At 43.7% G+C, this 26,111-nt stretch overlaps 1 protein-coding gene across 1 annotated transcript in view; it reads right to left on the bottom strand.

Moving 5' to 3' along the window:
• The window catches only part of lpar2b (lysophosphatidic acid receptor 2b), a 42,419-nt gene extending 16,667 nt beyond the window's left edge, over window positions 1-25,752 (bottom strand). The window contains 5 exon segments of the mRNA XM_062540054.1: window positions 1-59; window positions 61-136; window positions 273-361; window positions 4,587-5,232; window positions 25,556-25,752. The exon segment at window positions 1-59 is cut by the window's left edge and continues 12 nt beyond it. Coding sequence (XP_062396038.1) covers window positions 1-59; window positions 61-136; window positions 273-361; window positions 4,587-4,922 — 560 coding nt within the window. The 5' untranslated portion in view covers window positions 4,923-5,232; window positions 25,556-25,752.
• Window positions 25,753-26,111: the final 359 nt, after the last annotated feature.

The raw sequence follows: 26,111 nt of genomic DNA, 5'->3' as shown, positions 1-26,111 counted from the left end.
GCCATGGTGGAGCACTCGTCGAGGTCGCACAGGCAGTGCCAGCCCATGGTGGGCACCAGGCGCCATGACGATGGCCACGGCCCAGATGCCCAGGATCAGCAGCACCACGCGCCGGTTGGTCATGGTGCTGTGGCAGCTGCCATGGTGAAGATGGTCTGTGCCGCTCCACCGCGATCGCCAGCAGGTTGATCACCGACGCCGTCAGGCTGGTGTCAATCAGACCCTGACGAGGAGGAAGAGGAGGAAGAGGAGAATGATTTAGTTGGAAGGACTGAGTCATGGTGAAGATGGTCTGGTGACGCTCCACCGCGATCGCCAGCAGGTTGATCACCGACGCCGTCAGACTGGTGTCGATCAGACCCTGATGAGGAGGAAGAGGAGGAAGAGGAGAATGATTTAGTTGGAGATGGTCTGGTGTCGCTCTGCCGCAAAGGCAAGCAGGTTGATGACCGACACCCGTCAGGCTGGTGTCGATCAGACCCCTGACGAGGAAGAGGAAGAGGAGGAGAGGAGAGGAAGAGGAGGAGAGGAAAAGGAAGAGGCAGGCATGCAAACTGATCAGGGTGAAAAAGGTGAGACTCTTCTCCGACCCCCAGACCCCCCCCCCCCCCCCCCCCCCCCCGCAAAAACAAAAAATCTTCCAGTGTGAGGGACCCGCTTTCTTTTCTGATGATTTCATAGGCCTGCAGGGACACTTCACCGATTAGCATTAAGCTTTGTATCTTAGAAAACCAGTCATGTTTTTGAATGGTCGTGCATTATTGCCTCATTTTGCCTTGAGATGGGAGAAATACTGATTTCAATGTTGGACTTCCTGCTTTCAGTGATGTAAAAATCATCATTTTACATCATTGAAAGCAGGAAGTCCTATTCATGGGTTTCACTGAAATCCGTATTTCTCCCATCTCAAGGCAAAATGAGGGAATGATGCACGACCATTCAAAAACATGACTGGTTTTCTAAAGATTTACAAAGCTGCTAATCGGTGAAGTGTCCCTTTAAACTATAAGTCTGAATATTTGTTGGACCAAACCAGGTAATCAATAAACTTGCTTGAGACACACTATTTCAAACTAGGCCTAATATTATTATATAAAAATAGGCTTTATTTTTTCAAATTGTTTTTAAATGTTTTAATATGCAGCCTAGGCTACTTGTGGTTTATATTGTGCTAGTGTGTTTAAACCAACCAATAAAGTTATGTGAAACTGTCTTCATATTACATGTTAAACTGTAGGCTACCTGTAGGCACAGACTAGGCTACTGATCAGGGTCCTGTAACTCGACAATCAAATGTAAATTTACGTTACGCATGGCTTACGAACTCGTAATGATCCGGGTGTAACTGAAACTTGTCGCAAGTCACACACACTCAAACGGTTACGTGCGTTACGTGTGGTCTGAAGCAGTCGCAACTTTTTTTTGGCTACGTTACTATAGCGAATCATTGAGTTGCAGATCTTTTGCGTAGGCTTTGCGTAATGTCTATGCGCAGTGTGCTTCGAGTAACAGGGCCCACGTTTCTTAAAGACAGCATTAGCATGTCAATCAACTACGTCTCCGGACAAAACAAACCAGACCAGTTTGTGAGCATTTAATTCGACAGTCACATTAGCCTTTGATATACTGATAAAGTCTGCCTATTTGCTTCACCTTTTGCCGATCTAGATGGTTCGAACTGCACGTATTCTTCATCAAAATAACTCGTTATGTCTACATTTTTGTCTAATTTCGCTGACTTTCATAACATTAGAAGAAAACAACCTATGCCCGTTGCTTCACTCAGCGTCTTTCTCTAATAGAAGTTGAAAGTTTCAACTAGCCCACCTGTGAAATCCCTCGGCATCTCTCCTCCATCTGTCCAGAATCACTATTCCACCTGAGACGCATCTGCGCTCACAACAGGGAGGCTATATTGGCCTGCGCGTTCTGTTCGTTGCGTCTTTGTCAAACCAAGCTATTAGCTCCACTAATGTTAAACGCATAAGGGCTACATTCACGCATCCCTTGCTGATCAGACACGTTTTAAATGCGACTCTGGAAACACCTCAAGATGCGTTAGCGTCTGCGCATGATTTTTAAACTCAGTTGTAAATTCAATTCACATTGACCCCCCCCCTAAGTATTTTCTCATCGGATCTGCACGAATCATGTAAGTCACCTATTTTTTATTCAAAACGGCGAATTTCGCCGAAAGGTGAGGAGTTTGCATGCCTGAAGAGGAGAATGATTTAGTTGGAAGGACTGAGTCATGGTGAAGATGGTCTGATGTGTGTACGTGTCTGTTGCTTACTACTACTTTGCCAATTTCTTCTTTTTTTTCAAATTGGTGTCAGATTTGCAATGTTATACGATTTGTGCGCCATTTGCAGACAACCAAATGCTCTCCTTATGTTACAAGCTCAAAAACTCACCTTGTAAATGACCGTAAGGAGTGTATAAGCAGTTGGAAAGAAAGAAAGAAAGAAAGAAAGATTTACCAGAAAGAGTGGGAGGAGGAGTAGAGAACAGGAAGATGAGCCAAACGAGACAAAAAACAAGAAGAATAAAAATAATTTGGAGAAAGAAAGAAGGAAAGAAAGAAAGATTTACCAGAAAGAGGGGGAGGAGAAGGAGGAGAAGAGAACAGGACAAGGAGCCAAAAGAGAGACAAAAAAATAAATATATCTAAAAATAATTTGAAGAATGAGATAGCACTGCAAGGAGGATATGGGGCAATAGGTTACGGCGGATGGACAGAGGACAGAGGAGAGGGGGAGGGAGGGAGGGGAGGATGGACAGAGGAGAGGGGGAGGGAGGGAGGGAGGGAGGAAGAGAGGAGTGAAAGACAAGGTCGAGCAGGAGCTCCAGGAATGCAAGCGTGGGAGGGCTGGGAGCTTTTCTCAGTGACGCTAATTGCTATGCTAGCCACTCAGCACCAAGGCATCAAACACTCAGCAATGAACAGAAAGATGAGGAAAGGACCCAGAGAGAGAGGGAGAGAGGGAGAGAGGGAGAGCCATTCTACAGTAGGCCTATACAGTACGTGGGAAATACAGCACTGTAGAATGTTACGGTCATGCCGAATTTGAAAGAAAGAAATAGCTTAGCTAGACAGTGTATTGTTTCGTTGTTATTATTATTATTATTATTATTATTATTATTCAGTGCAGGGAATCAGAAGGCTATTTTGTATCCACTCCTCCTCACTACTGTAGACAAAACAGTAGTGCTGTTTACATCCTTCCCTCTGTATTCAACAGGGAATAATGTAAGTCTACTGGTCACCATTCAGTCTCCTCCACCACAGCTGCAGCTGGAGGAAGTCAGACGGAGGAGCATCTGCATGGGCTGGTTACAGTATATCCGTGTAGGAAGTTAGCTTGTTTTCACACACGCAGATGGAAAGGAAACTAGCGACGACATGATACACTCTCAGGTTATAATAAGGTCAGCCTCAACCATACCAAGTACAACTAGGAGGTTTAACCCTCCATGGTGATGGTGTTTGAGAGACGCTTTTGTCCAATGCGACATACAATGTAACAATTGAACTATGGAAAACATAGTCCCCCTTGGGGAACAATATCTATCTATCTATCTATCTATCTATATCTAGTTCAAACTTGTTAGTAAACCATTTAAAATGGACAACACTGCTTCACGCACCCCCCCCCACACACTATCCAAACATAACCCCCCCTATGTAAACCAATGTTTCTAATCAGCCACAACATGTTGGAGGCAGCTGGGTCCTTCGTGACATCACGGGGACACATTCCAGAATGGCTGCCTCAACAGAGTCGGATGGGACTGTAACACAGGTAACAATAATGTTTTGAAGTCGCTATTCAGAGCAACGTCCTGACACATTCCTTCCTGTCAGAGTGTTCTGGATGATGACAACGTTACGACTTTAGTACCGTGTTGACCCGTCTTGGGCCACCATACAGTGGAGCAGGTCTAGATGGATTCAATAGTGGCAACTAGACAAACGTACGCCATCAGCTGTTCCTTTGTGAGTGTGAGTGTGAGCGTGAGCGTGAGCGTGTCTGAGATAGTTTGTCTCTTCTCACCTGTCGTATGAACCACCTGTGCTTGGAGACCTTGATGGTCCAGGGCCCTGTGTGTGTGTGTGTGTGTGTGTGTGTGTGTGTGTAAGATAGTTTGTCCCTTCTCACCTGTCGTATGAACCACCTGTGCTTGGAGACCTTGATGGTCCAGGGCCCTGTGTGTGTGTGTGTGTGTGTGTGTGTAAGATAGTTTGTCCCTTCTCACCTGTCGTACGAACCACCTGTGCTTGGAGAGCTTGATGGTCCAGGGCCCTGTGTGTGTGTGTGTGTGTGTGTGTGTGTGTGTGTGTGTGTAAGATAGTTCGTCCCTTCTCACCTGTCGTACGAACCACCTGTGCTTGGAGACCTTGATGGTCCAGGGCCCTGTGTGTGTGTGTGTGTGTGTGTGTGTGTGTGTGTGTGTGTGTGTGTGTAAGATAGTTTGTCCCTTCTCACCTGTCGTACGAACCACCTGTGCTTGGAGAGCTTGATGGTCCAGGGCCCTGTGTGTGTGTGTGTGTGTGTGTGTGTGTAAGACCGTTCGTCCCTTCTCACCTGTCGTACGAACCACCTGTGCTTGGAGAGCTTGATGGTCCAGGGCCCCGTGTGGAACATGAGGAACAGGTAAGAGGTTCCGGCGAACAGGTCCGCGGCCGCCAGGTTCCCCAGCAGGTAGTAGATGGGGAAGTGGAACCGGCGGTTGATGAAGATGGCCGTCATGACCAGGATGTTGGCGAGGATGACGATGATGCACACGGCCATCCCCAGCGTGACGACCACGTAGTCTCGCGGGCGCCAGACCGAGCTGATGTTCTTGCCACTGTTGATGTAGAAGAACTCCACCGACTTGTTGTAGTAGCAGCCGGGCTGGTCTTCGGTGTCGGTATCCATGGTTTTCCTGTTGTTGTTGTTGTTGTTGTTGTTGTTGTTGTTGTTGTTGTTGGTTGATGTTGGTTGTTGGTGTTGTTGACTACTTTGTTTTGGCCAATGAGCGGGAAGGGGATGGAATTCAAAAAGGGGCAGGGTTTAGGGGTTGGGGCGAAAACCTGATTGGTCAGGGGGAGGAGACTGTTTGGGTCAGTTGGTGAAGTTATAAAGGACCTGGTTTATGGGGAGTGGGCGGAGGCATTGAGGTTTGATAGACAGGGAGATGATCCAATCTAAACCATTTGGAAGTAGGGTGAGCTCTTCATATGGATTCCTGTTACAATACAAAGAAACAGAAAACAAGAATTAGAAAACGTGATTGAATGAATCGGGATGTAACAATGCGATGTCCCATTTCGATACAATTCACGATTTCGAGTTCACAATGCAATTACCTCACAATTTTTTTTAGTTAAATAAGATGCAGTCTGTTTCTCACAGGAAATATGGTGTTTGACCAGGGGGAGGTGCATTATTATAATACTAATATATAAACAACTGATATAAAAAGAATAAATACTGTATTTTTGATTATTTGTTCATGACAGCACACATTCTGCAGATACGTTAGCCTACGTGAGATTACGCAACATTGGGTTCCAACAGCCCTTTCTACCTCCATTTGTGTCTAGCCTAATTGGCTAGTTGTCTAGTCAGTCAACAGCTGGGTGGACTGTTTGATTTCCCCAGGTGTGTTTAAGTTTCAAAGTGATATTTTTCTTCTCCTTGGGACAGGCCCTTTTGAGGCTGGGAAAAGGGAATAATATGATAACGACTTAAGTCACCTTGAATGAAACAGTTCTGAACAAATGTGTGAAAAAAATTGTGAAACATGGGGTATGTCCATTGAGCTCTGTAAAGTAGACTACTTCTATAGGCTACCCTCTGACTTTGGTAAAGTTGCAGAGAGATTGGACAAACATGGTTGAACGGATGAGATGAAAAGACTGTGACCGTCCCTGTTCCAATGCCTTATCATGAAAAACGTTTTTCCCCCTCTTTCGCATACCAATGGCTGGTGTGTGTATGTAGCCTACGTGCGTAAGCATAGTCCACCCTTCTGACCTCATAAAACACAGACACTAAACTGATAATCCAACCCAACAACCTTCACTGAGCCCATAAACTGTTTCCATGTTATAAAGGCGAGCGCTTTTGTCAAGGGCATGAGATCCACAAACTACACCGTCTCCATTAGGATCACGAAAACCCAGCGCCTGGATGCCAGACTCCTGCTGTTTACGCAAACAATCAGCGAGGGAAAGAACGAGCCCGTAATCAACAACGACTGTGTGGCGTAAACAAAGGAGACGCCGCTATAAACAAACAGATGCGCTTCGGAGACTGGAGTCTGGTGCTCGAAACGCCACACTGGTTAGTGCATGCTGTCTCAGCATGAGACAATTGAACAAATTCCCTAAATGCTGGATACAGACCACAAAACACACACACACACACACACACACACACACACACACACACACACACACACACACACGCACGCACATACACACAAAAAAAAACACATAAGCACACGCACACACACTTGTTTTCAAGCTGCACATGCGAACACACACGCACACACACGCTTGTTTTCAAGCTGCACATGCGCACACACACACATACACACAGGAAACATACTGTATGACACACACACACACACACACTTACTTGCGTACACAAAAGAACCACATCAGTGTGCGCAGTCAGACAGGACAGGCCTGGTCTTGCTCCGTCCCTCAGCAGTGTTTGTAAGGAGAGAGGAGGGATGAGGCTTACTGTACCTACGCCCAGCTCTTTCACAATCACAATCACACTAGGGCAGAACGGCAGAGAAACCCAATCTCAATGCAAACACACACACTCTCAAAATACACACACGCGTGCGCGCACTCACACACACACACACACACACACACACGCGCACGCGCACACACACACACACACACACTTAGCCTACTCTCAAAAACTCTCTCATACACAGGTTCTACAAGGAGAGTCAGTGTGTGCGTGTGTGGGGGGGGGGGGGTGGAAATGGAAATCTAGAGAGAGAGAGAGAGAGAGACAGAGAGAGAGACTGAGGGTGAGACAGAGAGAGAGACAGAGAAAGAGACAGAGAGAGAGACTGAGGGTGAGACAGAGAGAGAGACAGAGAGAGAGAGAGAGAAAGAGAGAGACTGAGAGCGAGACAGAGAGAGAGACAGAGAGAGACAGAGAGATAAGGAGAGAGAGACAAGCAGAGAGAGAGACAGAGAAAGAGAGGCTGAGAGAGAGAGGCAGGCTGAGAGAGAGAGACAGAGAAAGAGAGAGAGACTGAGAGAAAGAGACAGAGAGAGAGAGAGAAGATCAGGGAAAATGCAGAAGGGGCACAGACAGAGAACAGATAGTGAACGAGGAGTACATGAGCTTCCCACAAGCCCAGAGAAATGCAAAGGAGTCTATATATGGCGTGTGTGGGTTTCTGTGTGGAGAGAAGGCCTCCACATCATCCGTTGTCCAACTGCCCTTGGCAACCAAATTGTCACAAAATGGGGCAACCCGATCGCCCCTGGTTGCCCCTGTGGACACCACATAGGCCTATTTGTACTTTAATGATCAATAAAATGAGGGCATGTCAGCATTATGCATTGCTGATGTTTAAATTAGCACTCTTATTAGTTTACATAATAACATGAATGTGCATAGTCGTGATACAGGAGTACATTTTTCACTCGCTATGGCAAAGCAGATTAGACTATTATTTGTTATATATAACAAATAAAAACATGTTAAAGAGGAACTATGCAGGATTGGCGATTTCATCTTTGGTTTCGGTTTCGTTGTTCGTTTTCGCTCGTTTTATGCTTGCATTTTCTCTGCAGAGCTTCCCCGACAGCTTTAGCGTGTATATTTATACATGTATAGGCTATATTTAAATATATAAATTGCAAGCGTGGTTCTTCGTCTCAGACTTCCAGATGTAAACAAGGAGCGATCGTCTCCTACAGAAAGTTGCATAGGGTCTCTTTAAATAATTTCCATTTGCCATTTAAAAAGATTTTTAAAAATATATGTACTGCAAACCTGAGGAAGCTTACTGTGAAACGGGTTTTTAGCTCCCAATAAACAATTTCTAATATAAGACCAGTGTGCAGCGATAGTCTCTATATTTTGAAAGTCTAAAATGATTACCTCGAAGACCTCAAGTTACTACACATCACATCAGATTCACCAAACAAGTTATCATGCATTCGACAATCTGCAAAACACATCAGACTGCTGTAATAAGAAGAAATGCGCACACACACACACACACACACACACACACACACACACACACACACACACACACACACCTCTGAAATCGATGTAACTGATTAACAGAGCTAGTGTCATTCTGTGGTCAAGTTCATCCGAGAATAAGCGCACACACACACTGATAAAACCTGCCTTTCAGACACACTCTGGTATGTACGCCCGCCCACACAGACACACAGAGACAGAGACACACACACACACACACACACACACACACACTCTCTTTAGCAGAACTGAAACATATTCAGCAATCGGCCAACACATTTCTCCTTTCTTTCCCAGGAACAAAGAAACACACACAAACATTCCTTGTGAAAGAAAGCACTACACCTCAACACCATTTTCTAGTATACAGACAATTTTTAAATTCCTTGTGCTACAGGTAAGAAACTTCCAACTGTGGTCAATCAACAGCCAATATGATCATAGAGAGATACTGCTGTCTGAATATTTGTGTTTTAGTTTTGAAATGAAAAAAGAAATGTCCCGAATTCACCTGTGGTTGATAATCAGCATTCCTAAAATGAGTAATTTATTATAATGACACATAATAACTGAACAACAACTGAACAGTAGCCAAGTTTTCCATGGACCTTTGTATTTCAAACCGATTTCAAACTGAATCAAATGTAAAAGAGGACATATAATGGAAACCATTTTTGTCTTGGTTTTGATGAATTAGGGGAGGTTGTGCATAACCAAAGAGCCATCATGAACATGAGGTATGGTTGTGCCCTTCTTCATACGAAAATCTTGAATTTAGAAATAGCCACTAAAAATGGGCGAATTAGAACAAAGCCTACATGTCAAATATCGCAAAGCCATTGAAGTTCATAGTGCGGTTATAGCCGATAGAGGGCCACGAAGTGAAAGCAGAAGTGCCTTTCACCCTGTTACGAGTTGATGAACCGCTGAAATGATTCTGGAAACACTATTTTAAGGTACGAAAAACTCTTTAGTGTTGCTTTAAACGTGTTTACATGAAGCGAATGGGGTTAACGATTGCTCCGGTCGGCACAGTGATCATGGTGAGTGCAAGATGTCCATGTCAACGCTAGCCACTCGGTGCTAAATTGTCTTAAGGACCGATAACCATAACCATCGAACAACTGATCCGCTACCCGATCTGGTGAACTTACATTAGTGCGGTTATAGCCGGTAGAGAGCCGCGTAGTGAATGCAGAAGTGCCGTTCACCCAGTTACAGGTTGATGAACCACTGAAATGATTCTGGGAAAATCTTTTTAAGGCACAAGAAACTCATTGGTATTAGCCTAGAAATCTAGACGCCCCTAGCGGCAGCAAATGTATTTTGGCTGTTGGGGCAGTCTAGGCACGATCCATAGAGCTAGGGAGCTGAGAAACCAAGAAACGGACGGGCAAACACAGCGTGTATAGGCCTACAGTCGGTGGGCGGGCTTAACATAATGGTGACTGACATGCGACCAGAAGTTGCGACGGTAACGCGTCCTACTATTTGAAAACAAGATGATGATTTGTTTAGTGTTATCCTATTGCGGAGAGGGAATTTGAAAGACAACTGTTTATCCCATGCCTCCGATTGAGCCCTGCCTACAGTGAGTTCCCAGACCCTACATCCTGATGTGGGTCTGGCCAGTCTGGCTTGTCAGGCTACATTAAGGGCTGTTTCACACTGGGCCGAATAACCAGAAAGATAACTGCAACTATAACAATATGGGCTTCCACACTGACCAACGCAGGAGGAAATCTCTCCTCGTGTTGATGAATGTGATGTCTAAAACGGGATGGATTCTGATTGGCTGTCCCAACTATATCATTCTTCATGTTGTTATCGTCATAGCCTAGCTTATGTGTGGACTTGGTCATTCATATTAGCAATACTTTTCTGACGTAACAGCATTGAGTTACCATGGCATTCTGGCCTTATGACTTGCCTGCTTGGCCCCCACATTGCTGCTTGCAGCTATATTTATATTTATTGTTGTTGGAACGCCCCTTTAGACAATAGGTATCCCTGTAGGGGGGGGGGGGGGGGGGGGGGGGGGGGGGGCAGGCCAACAATATAATCTTGGAAGCAATGAAAAGTAGTAATGTGTTGATGTGTAGATACTGGACAAGGCACAGTGTAACATAGGACTCGACAGAACTGGAGGCTCATTTGTGAACTAAACTAGACTGATCTTAAAAGCTTGTGGTCAGTCTTTGTATTTCATTGTTTGCAAATCTAGCCCATTTAGAGTGAGGTAGCCCATTAGCAGACAGCTTTCATCTGGAAAAGACATCTGGGATGTTTGGATGGTAGGCCAAGTCGTGATAAACACAGTGTTTTATGCAAGTTAAAAGAAACAAAACCATATTAACACCATATTAACTGTCCCCTTGTATTAACCTCACAGCTAAAGAAATTATGCAAAATCAATGTATAAGCCGCGGCTAATAGTTGGGAAATTGAGGTAGCTTGGCAATAGGCTATTTATATCAATTGTTGAGACATTATCAAACTGACAAAACAAGCAATCATCCATCTACTAAAACACCTGCCTGTGTGTGTGGTAAGCGAATAACTGCTAGACTAGGGAGCCTCAGTCATCAGTGCAGAATGCAGATAGAGATGCTTGTATAGAGATGTGTGTATATAGAGATGATTGTATATAGAGACGCTTGTATGTAGAGATGTGTGTATATAGAGACGCTTGTATGTAGAGATGTGTGTATATGAAGAAAAGCTTTTACCACACGGCGCTCTGGTCGTCCGGACGCCAGTGTGGTCATAGAAACCACTGTGCCAAATGCACCTACAGTACTACACCACACAGAGCTCCAGAGTGCAACCAAACTGCCTTTACGTTTCTGCTCGTAGACAAATAGCACATGTACAACCTGCATGCACACGCGCGCACACACACACAGATGTGCTCACAAATGCAAACAAAAAGAGACACTCACACACAGAGATGTGCTCACACATGCAAACAAAAAGAAAGACACACACAATCACATTTGTATGTGAATGTCGCGCACACACACACATAGGATATGAAAAAGAAAGAGAAACAAAACACGCCGTAGACACACACACGAGGCAGATGATCACCTTCAACCTAATTATACACCACTCCAGAAAAAACAGTGGTGAAGAAGTCCACACACAGTCCATTTCACCTTCTTGGCACCATTTCAAAACAAACAAACAAACAAAACAAACAAAAACAGTAGAGCTTTAAAGATGTAAGTGAAATGTTCCCATACATTTGCTCAGTTATCTAATATCGTTTGCCGTTTTTGATTGACATGAACGCTATTCTCCCTCAGGCAAGTTTGGTAATTATGATTAAAAAAAATAAAATAAAAAAAGTGTGTGCTTCATGTTGTTTACATGATGATCTCAACAGCACAGGGGGGGGATCATTATCTTGTTACAAATCATTTCCCCTGATTGGTCAGAAATAACTATGGTGGAGTGCTGCGCAATGACACATTAAACAGAGTTTTGTTGTAGGCCGTGACGGCTTCTCTGCCTCTGGGTCAGCCCAGACGTCTTATTCCGCTCTCTGCCTGAGCTCCAGCTGTTAGAGCGGTCGAGCGAGAACCACCAGGTCAATAAATGGCCATTTGCGTTAGCAGCGGCGCTTCAGTTTGGCAGTGCTGGCTGATATTAGTCTTTTTTTTGACCGTGCTGTCTGTCGATCATGACAGTGCTGTCTGTCGATCATGACGATCATAACAGTGCCGTCTGTCGAGCATGACGATCATGACAGTGCTGTCTGACGATCATGACAGTGCCGTCTGTCTGTCTTGTCTGTGCATTTGAATATCACCTGGTGAAAATAAGCCGCAGAGCAGGTGCACCAACATGCCTTTAGTCACCAGCCACCCACTACCTATTCAGAGTGAAGTACCGGAAAAAAGGGTAAAGGTACGAACACCAGCTACTGATTCCAGCATCGATATCCGTGCCCAAGGTACACCAACCCTACACGTCGTCCTGTGCAGCGAGACCTGTGCCAACTATCAGGCGACACTGACAGACTAGGTGACAGTCGAGTCGACTCTGCAAACATATTACAGACATCATGTTTTGAGCAGTCAGCAAGGATATTATGTCTCCTCCCTGGCTTGTTTAAAAACAGCATTTAGTGCTTCAAAACAACAATCATAACCAGCAGTTCATAAACAGCAATTAGCTCAAGAACAACCCCATTTCCTATGAACATAGTCTTTCAGACCCCGCTCAAAATATGGATTTGTGCTACTATGCCTAGAGGTTAAGTGAATGTTGGTAAACTGACTGAAATTACAGTCTCGTACGCCAAATTCACTTTCAAACGTTATAGCCTACTTTCAAATCTTTACTTTACATATTTTTTTCATTTCATGCCTATAGTCACAGTCATTTCTTTCCAGAGACTTTTTCTAGTGCATGCCCTCAGGCGAGGCAAGCGCCACACCTTTACGTCATAACCACAGTTAGGCATTAAAACATTCCTGACCAATCGCCTGGATCTGATCCGTATTCAGGTCAGTTCAATAACACAGGGACCCGCCCACAAGATGCGTGCCCCCCCCCCCTACCTGTTCCCCCATTGGTGAGCACTTTCAGCAACCAATCTGGTTCGCAGGGAGTTGAGTCCTTCACCAATTTGTGACGTCACCAGAGTGTGATTCCACATGGGAGTGTGTGTCGCTGTGGCCTTGGCAACAAGCCCATTCCCAGAGCGGACACCAGTGCAACCGGAACAGTGTCTCTCTCTCTCTCTCCCTCATGGGTGCAACCGTAATGTGACAGTTAAAAAGTCACCATTATATGGCTAATGCTAAGGGTAACGTTAGATAAAACTAAATCAACACATGGTGCGTAATGTGTTGCCTTTAGTTTACACAGCCTATGGCCTATAGGAAATCTTTACACAAATATCATCATTCACCTCTAATTATTATTCAACTCTATCATTATCTCTCATTCATATGAAAAAATAAAAAGAAAAGAAAAGAAAATGTAGAAAATAGTAACAAGAAATAGGGACAATTCTGAGAATACAATGGGTGACTTAAAAGTTAGTACTGAATACCCATTGGTTTAATATGGCCCTAGATATGGAAAAAAAAGTGCAAAACTGGTGATATTGAGAGTCTTGTCTTGCAAATACCACACTTTATTAGTGTTGAGCCAATATTTGAGATCTCTGCAACAAATGCACATGAAAACATTAAGGATAAAACAAGATGTTATTGCATTTTTAGTAATATCTATAGGAGTAAAATGGCATATGGGGTAGCTCATAACATGAAAATCAACATGGGAATAGCTTAGTTTATAGTCATTTCATGTATAAAGTGCCAGTGATGTACCATGTTTCAATTCATACACTCTGAAAACCGATTAGTTGAAATAACTATGAAAAGAGTCAAATTTAACCCAATGTGATCGTGTAATATATGTGTCCGAATAACTTATTAGTTAAATTAATCAATTAGACTTTAGTTGAACTTTCAACCAATTTTCATTAGTTGGAAAACTGACCAATCTAATAAGTTGTTTTAACCATTACATTGGGTAACATGTGTCCCACTCACTAACTCAAATTGACTTATATTTCTAGTTAAATGTTTAACTAATCTTAATTAGTTGACAAATTGCAACACTTACTTGGTTGCATTGTATACCTATGGGTTTTCATTCTTGACCCTGAGGCAAAACAACAATTTTGACTCAGTTTATTTATCTTTGGTACAAAATTGGCACTTTGTACACTAAATGCCCATATAACAAGCTACTTTCACATAGATTTTCGAGTACCTACTAGCTACCCCACATACCATTTCAGTCTTATGAAAGTCACTGAAAAGCACTGAAAAGCTTAATTGTTTAATTCTCAACCCCATTATCTGTAGAGAGCTCAAGTACTGTTGTGTCAATAAAGTATAGTATATAAATAAAACAAATATTGATACCAAATATGTATAAAAACATATTTTTACCACCGTTCTCTATTTGCACTTTTTTCCCCCCAAATCTAGGCCCTTGTAGAAAATCAAGGACAATGAACCATTGAAAAGTTTGTATGGCAGTCATACCGAGAACATGTTTGTCTTCTGCCCTATAATATGAAGACGTAAGAGTTGAACAGAAATATTTTACAGTCCTTGGATTTGGGACACATTCTTGATATAGAAAAAGGTCTGAAGAAAGTCTGAGACAGTTGTGCAGCAACAACCTTATCTGATGACACGGAATTACCCTTTGATATGTTGTAAATGGGTCATTCCGTGTCAAATCACCCAGTGCCGGAAAGTGACCCTCTCCGAAAAAATCTGAAATAAATCACAGGTGTTTGTAGACTAGACCTATGCACAAATCTGAAATAGTATACCTGGATCACTAATGGTTTAAAATCTACAGCCCTTTGAAGCTTCAAGTCATTTTAAGCATTGTGGTGAACAGTCCTTTTTGGTCAACTTGCAACGTTATTGGTTCTTTTGGTATTTCACACACATCAGTGAAACTATGTGAATGGAAGCACATTTTCCTGTTGAATTAAGAAATCTAATCAGATGAGACGTGTCTTGTGTAATTTCCCCTCTGCAAAGCTCTGAAAATGGCTATGAATTCATTATGTGAAAAGACATCATCACTTTTGAAGGCTTCTCATTCGAAAGGTATGTGCCACAAATTTCATCAGGTTTTTTCCCCACTCATATATGGACTATAAGGTCATGTCCATGCATCAACTTTGGTTGTAATCGTTGTCATATTGTCAGAGCATTTTGTTTTAATTGGGCTTGATTTTCAAAAAGCCCATTTTCGTCCTATCATTTCACCATGTGGACAGTTAACAGGATTTTATTTAATTTTACCATATCACATTCTGTATGTGTGGATCATCTGTCCAAAATTTGGGCTTGTTGCTGAGTTTCTTTATTGGAGATATGATTTTTGGAAAATATTCTCTATAAATCCACTGAACTTGCATTGGATCTGCAGTACTACTTTGCACCACATGGGATGCTCTTTTAATACAATGGAAGTCAATGGAAGAGTAAGAGATTCACTTGTTTGCTGCACATATCCAATCTAAACACACATTTTATGGTTCATAGTTGAATTGCTCCAAGTAATGATTGCAACATGAACAACATACTACTCATAAATAAATCTTATTTAGCTAAATAAACTGATCAAGCTAAATATACACACATAAGACTGACTGATCATACATGCAGCAAGAGGATTTAGCTTGCCATCTTTGTAACAGTTTTCTACACCACCATAGAAGTTGGAAAATGAAAGTCATGAACATATTCAAGAAAAAAGGGGTTTCAAGAATTCAGTGCATTATCAGATGCAGAAAAAGCGTCAGATGCAGTTTAGAGCAGATATTTCACTTGATGAAGATGACCATGCATGTTTCCATCACATAAAAGTTTTAATCAAAAGGTATGAGGGCTCAAAACGCTATTGCCTGGATCCAAGACGCATTCATGAAAAGGAGATAACTCATCAAGTATCTTGTATGTATGATGACCAGTCAGTCTTATGTGTGTATAATTTGCTTGATCCGCTTATTTTGTCTAAATAAGATGTATTTATGAGTAGTATGTTGTTCATGTTGCAATAATTACTTGGAGAAATTCAACTATGAACCATAAAATGTGTGTTTAGATTGGATATGTGCAGCAAACAAGTGAATCTCTTACTCTTCCATTGACTTCCATTGTATTAAAAGAGCACCCCATGTGGTGCAAAGTGGTACTGCAGATCCAATGCAAGTTCAGTGGATTTATAGAGAATATTTTCCAAAAATCATATCTCCAATAAAGAAACTCAGCAACAAGCCCACATTTTGGACAGATGATCCTCACATACAGAATGTGATATGGTAAAATTAAAAAAAATCCTGTTAGCTGTCCACATGGTGAAATGATAGGACGAAAATGGGCTTTTTGAAAATCAAGCCCAATTAAAACAAAATGCTCTGACAATATGACAACGATTACAACCAAAGTTGATGCATGGACATGACCTTATAGTCCATATATGAGTGGGAAAAAAACCTGATGAAATTTGTGGCACATACCTTTCGAATGAGAAGCCTTCAAAAGTGATGATGTCTTTTCACATAATGAATTTATAGCCATTTTCAGAGCTTTGCAGAGGGAAAATTACACAAGACACATCTCATCTGATTAGATTTCTTAATTCAACAGGAAAATGTGCTTCCATTCACATAGTTTCACTGATGTGTGTGAAATACCAAAAGAACCAATAACGTTGCAAGTTGACCAAAAAGGATTGTTCACCACAATGCTTAAAATGACTTGAAGCTTCAAAGGGCTGCAGTTTTTAAACCATTAGTGATCCAGACATACTATTTAAGATTTGTGCATAGGTCTAGGCTACAAACACCTGTGATTTATTTCAGATTTTTTTGGAGACGGTCACTTTCCAAATTGGCTGAAATTGGGTGATTTGACACGGAATGACCCAAATACATCTTGCATCTTAATCAAGTGTTGTGATCTTGCAGCTTGGTGTGGTGAAGCCTTACGCAGACACACACACACACACACACACACACACACACTCGATAACTGCCCAAAGTGTGTTGCAAGACACACACACAGACCCAAACGGACTTAAAAAGGAAGCGTTCACTGCTAATTACTAATTGCCAATCACTAGGGTGCATACCAACCGTTGTCAATTTCCCAATCACTAGGGTGCATACTAACCACTGTCGATCTTAGAATGCTACAGTGTTGCTCTTTAGTCTCTAGGAGTAAAGTGTTATCTCTCACACAGATACAAAAAATATCACACCAGAGATAGGAAAACAATTCACCACACAAACACATTCACCACACACCAGTCCAACACACACACACACACACACACACACACACGACACAGACACATGTACAGGCACCCACACACACACACACACACACACACACACACACACACACAGGCACACACACACACAGGCCAACGCACACACACAGGCACACACACAGACACATGCACAGGCACCCACACACACAGACACACACACACACAGGCCAACGCACACACACAGGCACACACACACACACACACAGGCCAACGCACACACACAGACATCCACACTAAACCAGTCTGTCTGTGACTACACCCTAACTACCTGTAACCACACACAGTAATGACTTTGAAATGTCCTGCCCTGTAAACCCCATGGCCTCAAATGACCGTCTATTCTATCCTCTCTATGCACTATCTTACTTGAAATCTGGGGCAAACCATTCTTCCTGTTGGTTGACAAGCACCTGAAGAGGAGTGCTTCAGTTGTGAAGGAGTGCTTCAGTTGTAGGCTACCAAAACAAAAATCCTTCCCTCCTTATTTTGTGCAGCCACTGCACGTATGCTTGTGTTTTAAGGAAAAGAGGTGGAAGCTAAAATCAATAATTTCTAACAACTTGAAGCCAAGCAGAGTGGCACAGCAGTGCTCTTTGGAGGACAAACATCATTCACATACATTGTATTTCTTGTGTTTTGGTACAACTAAAGCCCTCATCTTGAGATGCTTGTTGACAGCCATGTCAACAAACAGGAAACTGGTTTGCCGACTTCAAGTTAGCGTGTGTATAGAGCCCATAGGCCAACTGGTGTAACCCACTTCCAGTGGATTATGCTAAGATATGCTAACTGGTGTAACACACTACCAGTGGATAATGCTAAATCATGCTAACTGGTGTAACACACTGCCAGTGAATTATGCTAAGGTAAGGTAACAGTGTCAGAATGTGTTATGTTTTGCACACACAGAAAAGAGCAGAGCATGCATCCTTTTATGTAGCTCTGGGGTAGACAGCATATAACCTTATTTCCCTCAAAAAAATTGCGTGCTCCTTTAATAGACAACCAGCCCTTGCACTTATAACCCCTACACACACACACAGACACACACACACAATGCAGTAGAAACCTGATCAGACTGCGCTCTACCGCTTAACAAGACCGAAAGCAGTGTGCTTCATCCTTTTTTTTTTCGTTTTGCTGTTTGTTTTTTGGATGCATCTGCATGGAAGACCTTGACAATAGAGGCCCCGCGCCAGTCCTGGCATGTTTTGACCTACTTGTGTTGTGCGAGGCAACAGCACTGGGTGCTCCTCCAGCAGTCAACTCGTCAGAGCTTGCCAAGGAAAAAGAAAAAGAAGAAAAAGAAACGGCTCGTACTGTAGCCTACAACTATCTCAGTTCAGGGACGACGCAAACACATGTGACACGAATGAGATGACGCTCAAGCCACATCAACTGCATATAAGCATGCGGGAAATATATTTTTTTCACAGACTCGTTTTTTTCTTTTTTTTTCACAGTCTTGGGCTGCGTCTCAAACCGCATACTTCCGTCAGTATACACTGCTAGTGTGCACCGATCGCTTACTTCCGTAGTGCCCACTATTTGATGGTTAGTATCGTCCCAGTATCTGCTTCAACTAAGTATTTGAAGTGTGCAAGTAGGCGGTTTGAGGACACCGCCACAGTTACTCACACTCCAACCAGACCAAGATCTGGAGGTGTGATTAGGGTACTTATATATATATATATATATATATATATATTAGGGCCGGGACTTTAATTAAGATTAATTAATTACAGAAACATTGACACGTTAAAACAAATTGACGCATTTTAATCATATTTATTTTTATATATTATATATATTTTACTATCTGGTACATCCCCAGCAGCTTTGCTTTTTAGTCCTGCCGGGAAAAAAAAAAATCAAAATATCTGATTTCTGAGAAGCTGAGAGGAAACCGAATTCAGTTGAGCTTGTTTCCTCTGAACCAACCACCCACACTGCCAAACTGCCACCAGCACATCAGAGGACTTACAGAACTCACTCTCCCGGCCCCAAATTGAATTAGCAGGCAAAGTGCAAAGTCCGAAGTCTAACTAGGGCCAAGTTAATAGCAAAATCTACTCGCTGATCTTACACCACGAGCAAGACCCTATGAACACAAACATTGGCGAGTCTGCTCAGCGCTCCAGTCCACCAGCACATGTTACTGTGCGTTCAGACCAAGACCGTCAAAAGAGTCAAGAGCGCCGGAAATCATTCATTCTCTATGGAGAGTCGGCGTTACCGGCGTCAAAAGCATTCTGGGCGTAAGCGTGGCTTCATGAGCTTCACGGGCGTCAAAAAAAAGTTGAACCTCAGTTAACTTTATGGTAATGAGCTATGACACGGTTCGGCGTCAACTAATCAGAATGTCAAACTCGCAGGATTGCTGCTTGTGGTTTGTTCAAATGTTTCACGTCATGGCTTTGACGCTTTCGGCACCGAATGCGCCGAACTGGGTTGAGCGTCGGGCTATGAGCTTCACCAGCGACTTTGACGCTTTTGGTCTGAACTCACAGTTACACTATGTCGTTAGTAGGTTACATGCATAAGACATTTAGCTGCCTTTGCACTTTGCCCTGCATTTAAAATAAGGCCCTCTGACTGACAACACTTCCATAGATACGAGTGCGTAGGACTCTAGAACGTCATTGGACTCTAGAACGTACTTGTCAACAGTGGGTGCCACCATGTTGCCGAGGGCAACAAATGACTCGGAGGCCAGTGGAGATACAGGAGTCTCTGATTAGAAATCAGACAGGTGTCATTGACTGTCGGAAAATGTTGCTCACAGACAGTAAGGCGTTGTTCCGATCAATACGGTGGCCTGGCCTCGTTGACGTATTCCTCCTGATGGAAGTGAACAGGCAATCTACGTTTCCATCACTGAAAGCTGGGGCCTTCAGTGTGTGTGTGTGTGTGTGTGTGTGTGTGTGTGTGTGTGTGTGTGTGTGTGTGTGGTTGGGGACACTGTTCTCTGTTAGAGGCCAGTTCTCTCCCACGTGGCTTGCATGTGTACTGCCCACCCAGGTCTTGCTCGTTCCTGTAGATGGCGGCACGGCACCCAATAGCAGGCACAGAGCGTGCGTGCGTGCGTGCGTGCGTGCGTGCGTGCGTGCATACCCCCTACAAACAAATAAAAAAGCCGAACAGGCACTGGACTGGATTTTGGGCCGATATTGGCCCCGATTAAGTCATCCTCGACAAAGTATAGATGATTATGCCCAAACATTCAACATTCCAGGTGTCAAACGATCACGCAACATTTCTGGCTCGTCATGTTAAAGGGAAACTATGCAGGTTTGGCGATTTCATTGCCGGTTTCGCTCTCGCTTCATTTCATTTTTGCTCGTTTTTACGCTTGCAGATGTCTCTGCAGAACTTCCCCTACAGCTTTAGCATGTATATTTTAGAACACTCCTCAATCGGTCTGTCTGCCTTTTCATAAGCATGATCGCGAGGCTGGAGACTTTCTGTTTGTCCCGGTGGCACAAACTTGCATGCGTGGTTTTTCCGCTGGGGGGAAGCGAACAAGCCGTCATTCAACCCGAAATAAGTCAAATAACCCTTCCAATGACTCCGAAGCTGATCAGTTAAGACAAATTAAGCAACAAAAACTTGCATAGTCTATCTTTAAGTGTGAGCATTTGATGCAAAGGGACCAATTGACACATACACAAAAAGTTAGGGACATATGGCTTTCAGGTGAAATGTAATGTTTCAGTATAGAAAGACAGTACTGAAAACATTGAACCATTGGACATACTGACAGCTGACAGCTGTGCATGCGAGTGTAGTTCACACACCGGGAGTAGCCTTGCTGCATTACCGTAGGTTACGAAGGTAACTATGGATCTGTGAGACCGAGGGATGACCCGTTACTATCCCTTTTTAGACCATAGTGACGGTCAGAGTGAGGTCAAAACAGATCTGCAGCGTGTTAGAGATGTGCTAACTGTTTAGTGATATCGGGCGCTTTAATACACGTAATACTTCCCTTGATCATCACTGACAAGTGCAGATTTTTTCTGTGATTGCATTCACATAGCAGCTGTGTTCCGGTAGTAGATAATGCGGACATATGCATTCAGACAGCACAAGGGGGAAAAAAACTACCATAAAATGTCTGTGAACATTGCGGAAATACACGTCTGTCTGAAAGCGGCTAGAGGGTGTGAGACAGACAGACAGACAGACAGACAGACAGACAGACAGACAGACAACAAATTCAGAGAGAGAGGTGTGAAAGACCAACTCGAAATTAAACGTGCGATCGATGTGACACTTGAGTCAAAATAGAGAACTCAGAATAGGAGCAGGAACTGAGAGCAGGAATTAAGACATACTGTAGACGTATTGCTGCATCATTCATTGACTCTTTTTCTACTGAAACTAATCTCACATTAGATGTGTGAGCCATCACCTACTGTAGGACGGAACTCTGCCCACGCCATTCATTCAGTTACGACCAACCCTGGGGAAAGTTCATGCATGTTTTAACATTTCTGTGCCTGTAACTCATCTCTTCGCTACTTAGTGCACCGACTTCGAAGACTAGGTAAAGTGAAGTGGCATATTTTGTGTGTGTGTGTGTGTGTGTGCGTGCGTGCAAACGTGTGTGTCCTACATATCTGTGTGAGTGCACACATATGAGTGTGCATGCCTGTGCGAGTGTATGTTTGTGTGCGTGCGCGTGTCTGTGTGTGCGCGTGAGAACATCCTCCATTGGCTGAGGAAACTTGGCTATAAAATAAGACATCACTGGGCCTGCAGGGCTGTAGGCCTTTTTCCACTAAAGACCAGGTCCAGCCCAAGCCCAGTCAGAACTAGCCAACCCAAACCAAAGCAACACTTCAGGAAGGACAGTTTTTTTTTTTTTTTTCTGTCTTTTTTTCTCTGCCATTGTTGTTGCATTGCATTGTATTTAAGGTGTGGGTGTTGAACATTCTAACATAAGATTCCATTCCGCAACAATTCAAGGTTCTGCTCTGATTGATTGTAGGTCTATTCAATTGAGCGAAGAGGCTTTTTTTTTTCCTCGTTCGATTGAAACACGCCCCCCATATTCACAGCCCAATGGAGCAGTATCAGACTCAAAGGGCCTCTCTCAACATCCCTCCTCGATCATCGATCCTCGGTCCCTCTGGCTCGTTCCCACTGATCTATAACTAGCACTGGATAGACCATCCCATGTTGCCGCCCCATCCTTCTTTATGTAGATCAGTGAGGACAAGGACCGAGGAAGGAGGGGAGGATGTATAAAACACGAATGAGAGGCACCCAAATTCTGACTTACAATTTTGAGCAGGACAACGTCAGGCTAATGTTTCATGTCAAAATGGCTGCCGTGAAAAGGCTCCATCCAGCGAGGCGGCTTTGGGCAGTGGCCCTGGTACCCGTGGAAACGGAACCAAAACCAAGTCTGAGGCTTTTCTCCAGACGCTGGGCTTTCACTCCACAGTGGAAATGAGCCGAGTCTGCACAGATGAGGAAGTCGAGGAGGGTACAAGTGTGTGTGGGATAATTTGACATTCTCACACAGAGAGAAGCCACACATGCAAGCACCAACGCATGAACGTGAACACAGACACAGGCACACACACACACACACACACACACACTACAATCTGCTGAGGAGGTAGGTCAATAGACTCATCGGATGCTTACATGCATGCATTTCATATTGTTTATAGACTGAGAGTTAGTATCTCTATCTATCTATCCGAGAGAGTGTGTGTGTGTGTGTGTGTGTGTGTGTGTGTGTGTGTGTACACGTGCAAGTTTGGACGAACCGGACTGAATCAGTAAGCACCAGTTACAGCTCTACCCTGTCATTATGGCACCAGACACACCCACCCGCGACCGCCCTGCCTTTGCCTGCCGCGGCCCCAGATAGGCTATAGCTGCTGCTGCTGCGTCCCGCCGCGGCCCCAGATAGGCTATAGCTGCTGCTGCTGCTGCTCCTGTGTCACATATAAACAGACTCCTCAGGAATTCCAGCCAGCGCCGTGACTTCTGCACACAGTCATTTTAGACAAGTCGCGGATATCTTGCACATCAACACAAGTGCACCTCGCTCTTCGCCCGGCCCGGCCCGGCCCGGCCCGGCCCACCCCCACAAATAACACACCGAGAGAGAGAGAGAGAGAGAGAGAGAGAGAGAGAGAGAGAGAGAGAGAGAGAGAGAGAGAGAGAGAGAGAGAGAGAGAGAGAGAAAACATCTCAACCTAAATATTCCAAAATCTCACATTTCAGTGACGGGCTGGTGTGTTCCAGAAGCCTTTTTGAGCGCTGCACTCTTTCAAAGAGGGGGTTCTTGGGACCACTGCAGGCTTTAAAGAACCCTTAGTGGTTTCTTTGATGAGCCCTTCAAAATGATTTAAAGAACCATTGAAGGGTGCCATATATGACTGCGTTTACATGCACTTTAGTATTCCGGTTATGAGGCTTATCCCGATTTAGATCATATTCAGGATATGGTGTTTACATGAACACAGAGAAACCCGGTTATTAATATCCCTGTTTACATGACTAATAACAGTATTCCGGTTACCAACGCTAAAGTTCTATTAGCACTCCGTATCCCGGTTACTAATGTAATACGTGTTTTGCCTGAGAAACCGGCATAAGTTGTATACATGGAACAGTATCTCTGGAGTACACCACCTAACATAACCGGGATAAGGGCTTTTCCGGGGTTCCGAAATCGGGGTATGATGTTTACATGTGCAAATACAAAACCAGGATACTTCAAAACCCTGATCATAACCGGGATACTAAAGTGCATGAAAACGCAGACTATGAAGCATGCAATAGAACCATTTTTGGCACCCTTTTCTCTCTCAGAGTGTGGATACAGAGTTTCCTCAGTTAGTCTTCAAGTTCTTCAAGGCCTTGATAACACTGGTATGCACAACAATCTCAACTTGAGTGTGTAGAGGCCTTGAAGTCGGATCAACACAACACATGGTTAACGTTTGCAGTGGATACAATACCGGCGGCACCACTATCCAAAGAGGGAGCGTGACCCAATTAACCTTTCCGGCAGGAGGAGGGCGAAGGTCATGCTGAGCAGCGCGTAGGCCAGGGCTTTGAAGGCACATTTTACCGGCAGGCGTGCGCAAAACACGTCCCGCATATGAACACGCGGGTATGGTGATGATATCAACGATTACATCCCCACTATACGCTTTTACTAAGTTGCTGCGGTTTATAAACTACAGTAAAGAATAAACGTGGGCACACAAAACATTGAAACATTAACACGGCCTGAAACATATTCCATAGAAAGCCTAACATCGTTTATTTCCCTGTTTATCAATCAACAACGAGCCCAGCGAAACGGGGCGTGAAGAAACAAAAGACGTGCGCCTGCCCTTGCCTGTCCTTGCCTGCAGCTGTCGGGCGACCTTGCCTTCGAACTAGTCCAGCGCAGTCCAAACATGAATATTAAAAGGGCTACGCCTAGATAGATACAAGCGGCATATGTCTCCATTTAAAGTGGAAAAACAAACGCGGACTAATCACTCCACATAATGTTTTGGAAGGTAACGAAAACAGCCCCCTAGCGCAAAGCCAAAACATTGCTTGATAAGAAACAGCGGCCTCCGTGACCTGTCCTGGAAATTCCACAGTTTACAACTTTTTTTTCACATGTAGGCTACAATCTATAACGTTGTAGGCTAAGCTACTACTCGAACAGTTAAAGAACGTGCATGTAGGCTATATAGAAATAACATTAACTAATGAGGAAAACAGATATACATTTATTTTATCATCCATGAGTTTTCATCTAAACTAGACGTTTCCGTGTGACTTTATCAGTCAGTCCTCCAAGACGTGTGATGGAGGTCGCATGTAACGTCTCGAAGTAGAGTAGGCGTAAAACACAACGAACTTAAACCAGCCGCCTTTTCTCTCTCCTGACCGGTCTGCGTTGTCCATTAGGCTACACCTACGCAAAGCACGGGGGATTTCTTTCCTGCGTAGCCTACACACCACGTAACCTGTGTTCAGTCAAATACTGAATCGCGATATGAATGCGATGGCATGCCAGAAATGTACACGGTTAGTTACATGCATTCGAAAACTGAACAAGCCGCCAAAGCCAATTCTCAAAAGGGACCGGAGACTGTTAGTCTACTCTACGGGGGTCTTTGAAACAAGCAACTTATTTCCCCAAATAACGCAATGGTACTTTACCTAAAACATCTGCGGCGTGTAAAACTTCAAATGACAGAGCCACTTGTTAAAATAGCTGAGCGAGGAAACTTGTGCGACTCGCAGATTTCAAGGAAGCTCTCACGGCGGTTTCACTCGTATGCCAACGCAACACAGACGGTCTACTAATTGTTGTTGGCTTCACGGATTGAGGGAAGTTAAGAAACATTAGCCGTCGTTAGTGAAACTTCACCAAAGAGGAATCCTTGTTGTCTTACCTTTGAGTTCTTTCCTCTTTTCATACGGCTGCATAACTTATCCAATTTCCCCAAAATCTCACGGTTCCTTTAATCAAACAAAAAAGGTCACACCTGGCAGTACCAAAGTCCCTTTGTGAAGTTTCGAGTGACTGACTACCGTGTTGTCCTTCACCTGGGTTGGTTAATCCCCAAGCGCCTGAAGAGAGGGTGCGGCACTGCTGAAACGCGCAGCGTAATTGAAAGGTTTGGTATGCGATACACCAACCTGGGCTCGGAGGTCCAGCCCCTGCGACGTGATTGGTCTAGAGACCGGTCTTTTAATTTGATTGACGTGTCTGAAAAAAAACCCACTTCCAATTTACTTGACAATAAGATACTATTGATGAATATGGGCCTTTCCAATCGATCATTCGTGACAGTATAGACTTGGTATTTATTTCAGCCACATAACTCATTATTGACAAACTGATCTTTCTCAAGGTGGAGTCAGGGATTCACATCAAAAATATATATATTTTTTCCCTACCAGGAACTTCTCATTTAAATAGTTAAGTGCAGAATTGTCAATTAACTT

The sequence above is a fragment of the Sardina pilchardus genome, chromosome 1, assembly GCF_963854185.1.
Source record: "Sardina pilchardus chromosome 1, fSarPil1.1, whole genome shotgun sequence".
NCBI lineage: Eukaryota > Metazoa > Chordata > Actinopteri > Clupeiformes > Clupeidae > Sardina > Sardina pilchardus.
Note: the sequence above shows the minus strand (reverse complement) of the source record. Positions and strands in the feature narration are given on the sequence as shown.